The sequence below is a fragment of the Monoraphidium neglectum genome (assembly GCF_000611645.1).
Source record: "Monoraphidium neglectum strain SAG 48.87 unplaced genomic scaffold scaffold02793, whole genome shotgun sequence".
Lineage (NCBI taxonomy): Eukaryota > Viridiplantae > Chlorophyta > Chlorophyceae > Sphaeropleales > Selenastraceae > Monoraphidium > Monoraphidium neglectum.
Window position 1 is genome coordinate 1 of NW_014010835.1, and position 4891 is coordinate 4891.

Here is a 4891-nt window from a genome sequence, read left to right on the forward strand (position 1 = left end):
GGGGGGCAAGGGAGGGCGACGGCTGCGCGGGAACGGCAGGCGGGAGAGCAGAGCGCAGGGGACACACGGAAGAAGACGGGACGGAAGAGGGAGGGCGCGTTGCGGCAACTGCACTTCAAGGAAACGACGCGGAGCGCGAAAGGAACTCCTGGCATCGCCGCCGCAGGGCCGAAGGTCACCCACCCGCACACCCCACCACACACACACACACACACTCACATGCGCACACACACACACACATACACACACACACACACATTCGCGGCCCCGCCCCCCCATGCGCACGCTCCCAGCCCCAACGGCCCGAGGGTCCGCGTGCCGTGTGACGGCTGCGGGGAGGCGCTGCCCGTGGTGGCTGAGGAGGCCCTCACGCGGCGCCTCCTCAAGCTGGACCGCGCCGCGCGCGACGGCTGGCCGCAGGGGCTACCACACACGCCCCTCGCGCGCGCGTTCGAGCCGCCTGCCGTCGGCGGCGGCGGGCGGCCGTGGGTGGTGTGCCCCGGCTGCGGCATCGCGCTGTTCTGCAGCCGCGAGTGCATGGCCGCGGCGCGCGCGGCGCCGGCGGGATGCCACCTGGCGTCCGCGTGCCGCCGCGCGCGCGAGGCGGCGGCGCCCCCCTCCATGCAGCCGACGCCGCCGCCGCCGTCGCACGCGCTTAGGCCTGGGCTAAGGCGCGGCGGGGGCGGCGGCGGCGCCGCCGTCGCCGAAGGCGCCCGGCCACTGGTGCAGACACCCGGATGCGGGCCGGGGGCGGCGCGGCACGCGGATTCCTTGTTCTACGATTCGTGGGGCTACGCCCCGCCCGCCCCCTCCCCGGCCTCTCGGCGCGCGGCTCGGCGCGCGGCGCACGGCGCGCTGCCCGAGACGGCGCCCGTGGGCATGTTTGACGAGGACGACTGCGAGACGATGCTGCTGCTGACTGGCCCAGAATGAGGTCGCCCCACTGCGACGGCCCGCCAGCACCTGCCGGCCCCTGGCCGTGGGCGCGCCCTGGGGTGTGCTTGGGGCAGGGCGTGCAGGCCAGCGCTGCCTGGCACGCGGCCGGGGCGGGGATGGGGGTCGAGAGTGGCCTTGCGCTCGTCGGCCTGCTGCAGCCGGCGATCGCCGCTGGCGCGGGGACCGCTTGTGCGTACAGCCCGGGTGGACAGCTGTTTGTGTCACTGATTCGCTGTGCCAAAGCCTTGCCTTGGCGCCACCCTCACTGCTTGTGTCCTTTGTGCCCCCTCAAACGGCAACTAATGAGATTGTGCCCATTCCAAGCCTGCCTCCCTCCGTGGTTGGGAGGTGTTGTCATCATCAACCACCTTTTTCACGATCTGGGTTTGCAGCCAAACCTGGGTTGCGGGCCCGTCGCGTGGACGGGATCGCTGGGACTTGCAATCAGTGTGTTTAGCCCCTAACGCCTGAGTTTAGCCCCTGCCACCTGAGTTCAAATCTTGCCCACGCAGTTGTGCCACTCGCCCCTCTTTCACCCCCACCGACCCAAAAGCCCCATACACCTGGGCAGTCACCACCCAGCACCGCGCCTTGCTATGTGTAGTGCTTTACACTGAGGCGCCTGCAGCAGGCGGTGTGATCCGGTTCACGACTAGCGGTGCAGACGCAGGCTGGTGTGTGCAACCGCACCCAAGCGCGATGCGCGGCGGGCGCGCAGCGGGGACCAAGTGTCGTGACCCGGCAATGCTACAATGCAACGGCCGACCAAGGAGAGCCAGCAGTCGACCACGATAAGCCAAGGGTCCCGATCACGGTCGGGACGCAGAGGGGCGCAGCACGTATTTTGTCAACACGCGTGCACGGCGGGGTTTGGGAGGGGGTCGTGGGAAGGGGGGATGGGAGGGGGCCCTTGCTCCGCAGGCACCCATCAGCTGTGGGGGGTGCCCATCGGAGTTCGTCGGAGCGGGGGCTTCACAGGTCCTCGGGGCCGCGGATGTTGCCGGGGATGCCGCGCCTGATGGGGTTGGAGAACACCGGCGGCGCGCTGATGCGCTCCTGTGGCGGGGCGTCAAGAGGGGGAGGGGGAAAAGGCACATAAATTAGCAGCCACGGGAAGAAGGGCACGGAGGCAAGGCCGCAGAAAGCGGCCCTCGCCCCTGGCCTGCTGCAGCCAGGCAGGCCGCTCCCTGGGCCACTCTGTTGTGGCCGAAATGAATAGCACCCTTGTGTGCTGCAATACAGCCCGCTCGTCGATGGAGCCCCAGGCTCTCACCACGACGCCGGCCTTCTCAGCCGCCTCCGCCTTGAACTCCGGCGACAGGCTGGGCGGGGGCACATTGAAGATCGCCCTGGCAAAAGTGCGGCGCAGCGGCCGCAGTTGCGCACGGGGGGCCGGGGAGGGGGCCGGTTGAGAAGTTCGGGCCGGCGTGGCTGGCCACCCCTCCGGCTGCCGTGGCATTGCGCAATGCAGGCTGCGAGCTGAGCTGGCCACCCGGGCTGGCGACACCAGGCAGCATGGGGGAGCGGCTGGCGCCACCGCGCAACAGGCGCCCTGCTGCCACAAACTCACACGCGCGCCTCTCCACTTGGCGTGCAAAGCCCTGCAGCCGCAGTGGCGTCAGGGGTATGCGAGCCCAGGCACTCTTCCCCTGGCAGCGAACCAGCCCCACTACGCAGATCTGAGCCCCCGGGCCCGACAAGCCGGCGCTCACTTGTTGGCCCAGACGGCAAGGCCACTGAGTCCAAAGGTGATCAGGATGCTGGGCATGATCTTGGACCAGAATGGCACTTCCAAGAATTTGCCACTGCTTTGATGCTGCCATGCACTGGCCACAGGCCTCATGTTCGCCATGGTTGGTGACCTGGCGCGCGCGGAAGGTGAGGGCAATCCATCAGCGCAGTCGACTTCAGGTGTGGCCTTGACTCAGATGGGTGCCAGAGGGCTGCTGCATGCGGCCGTAAGCAGGCAGTTGCGCACTGCGCAAACCCTGCACTGCGTGCGTCGCGCGAGTCGTCAGGCCTTCGCTGGGCATCGTCGCCGCAATCAAAGGCTGACGGAGAGGCGCAGCACCGTCTGTTCAGGTTCCCAGTTAATTTCAAGACGTCCACAGCGCGTCGAGCTGCTGGGCAGGATGCACCATGGGCGGAGCGACCGGCTCACAGCACATGCAGCTTTGGCAAGTGCGGCAGACTGTTGCGAGCAATGTGTTTAACACTCTCGCTGCCCTTGCTGGCCGCGACCTGGGCAAGTACTCACGACAAGATTGATCTGGTGGAGCTTCTAACGTCTCTCCTGCAAACTTCTATCAAAGCTATATTCTTGCAAGCATTGGCAGGTTGTCGTGAAGTTTTGCACCATACGACACAATTCTACGATATTCGGGCGGCAGGCAGGGGACAGTCGCACAGCAGGGACAGTGGCCGGCCGGGGCAGTCGCACGTTCGGTGATCAACATTTGTATACACACGGTGCGATGCAGCTCAATATCGCACAGCGGGTCTCCCCTATGACAATGCTGCGAACACCAGCAATCGCTCGTCTTGGCAGCGGCCTGCGCTCGATCAGGCGCTTTGTGAGCATGGCTGCACCCAGCAGCGTTCAGGCCCCCGCCAAGCGCAGCCTTGAGGTGAGCCGCCCAACCAAGCAGCGGCAGCGTGCGGTGCACGGGTCGTTCTGTCTTGCATGGTGGGGAGCAAGTGACGCGGGGTCCTACAGAGCAGCAGGTGCACTGCCAATGGTCGGACGGCGTTGTGACTGGCAGGCTGGGCACGCATGCGTCAAGCGCAGCAATTCCAGGACCATCCATGAAGCTGCAGTGACATCACCTCGAGCCGCAGGCCGTAGCTCGACTCCAGCGCTGCAATGCTCACACAACCTGGTCGCCCTCCCTGTTCAGGAACTCGCATTTGACAACACCTTTGTGCGGGAGCTGCCCGCTGACCCTGAGGCAGGCAACTCGCTGCGTCAGGTGAGGTGGCTGGGCAGCAGGCAATGCTTGGGTTGTCGCCACCAGTCCGCAGAGGGATTACCCTGCAGTGACAACGTTAAAGTGATCGGGGGCCCCCTGGGGCAGCACAGTGGATAGCAATTTTAGCAGGCGGCAGCAGCAGCAGCAGCAGTTAACAGCGACAGTAGGCAGCAGCAGCAAAGTGCAGGAAGAGCGACGTGCGGGAGCAGCAGTAAGCAGCACGTGCTGCAGGTTCGGCGCTTGCCATTACGAAGTGTACACATGTTGTCCGCCCATCTGCCTCCGCCCATCCATGCACGTGTTGAAACGTACATGCATGCACATCCACTCACTCGCTTGCTCACCCATTCACCCATCATTCCATCCGTACATCCGTACATCCGTGCATCTATCAATTTGACCATCCTCCTGTTTGACCATGCATCCATGCTCTCCTCCATGCAGGTGTTTGGCGCCCTGTATTCTCGGGTATCCCCGACACCCGCTGCTGGCGAGGCGCGCCTGGTTGCATACAGCAAGGAGGTGGGTCGTGGGGCCTGTTAGCCGGGCACAAGCGCGAAGAGCGTCGCCAGGTTGTGGTGCTCGACATGGGCCAGGCTGTTGCGTGCTGCGAATCTGTTGGGGCCTTGCTTGTGCTGGCGCGCAGGGGTTGAGGGCCCGGCATGCCACGCAGCTAGGACGTCCATGGTATGACATGCTGTCAAAAAATCAACCTGCAGAGTGTCCGGTCGGAGCTTGGGAGGAGAGCTGCGCGTTGCTGCTGCGCGAACACCTTACAGCTTAGAGATTGAAATTGTTGCTGAATCAGGGGCTGCAAGGCCAGTTCGGCAGGACTGCATGGCAATCGAGGGCACGTGCTCTTTGCTAGCACGTGTGCCCTGTGTGTTTATTCCATGGCTTCGCGTGGCGCCCTATGCCCTGCCCCACCCCAAGCCCCCACTGTGTGCCGCAACCCCGGCCCCCCCCCCCCCCCCCCCCCCCCCCCC

General features: G+C 65.5%; 2 protein-coding genes across 2 annotated transcripts in view; one reads left to right on the forward strand and one right to left on the reverse strand.

Annotated features, from left to right (window-relative positions):
* Nucleotides 1-1908: 1908 nt before the first annotated feature.
* Nucleotides 1909-2788, reverse strand: MNEG_11541 (hypothetical protein; the record flags this gene model as incomplete). Its single annotated transcript, XM_014039986.1, has 3 exons — nt 1909-1992; nt 2210-2285; nt 2649-2788. 3 exons carry the CDS (start codon nt 2786-2788, stop codon nt 1909-1911), a joined length of 300 nt encoding a protein of 99 aa, XP_013895440.1.
* Nucleotides 2789-3515: 727 nt separating this feature from the next.
* MNEG_11542 (hypothetical protein) overlaps nt 3516-4891 on the forward strand; it is a gene marked incomplete at both ends in the record, with an annotated part of 4325 nt that continues 2949 nt past the window's right edge. The window contains 3 exons of the mRNA XM_014039987.1: nt 3516-3563; nt 3834-3905; nt 4350-4427. Coding sequence (XP_013895441.1) covers nt 3516-3563; nt 3834-3905; nt 4350-4427 — 198 coding nt within the window. The remainder of the gene's footprint in view (nt 3564-3833; nt 3906-4349; nt 4428-4891) is intronic.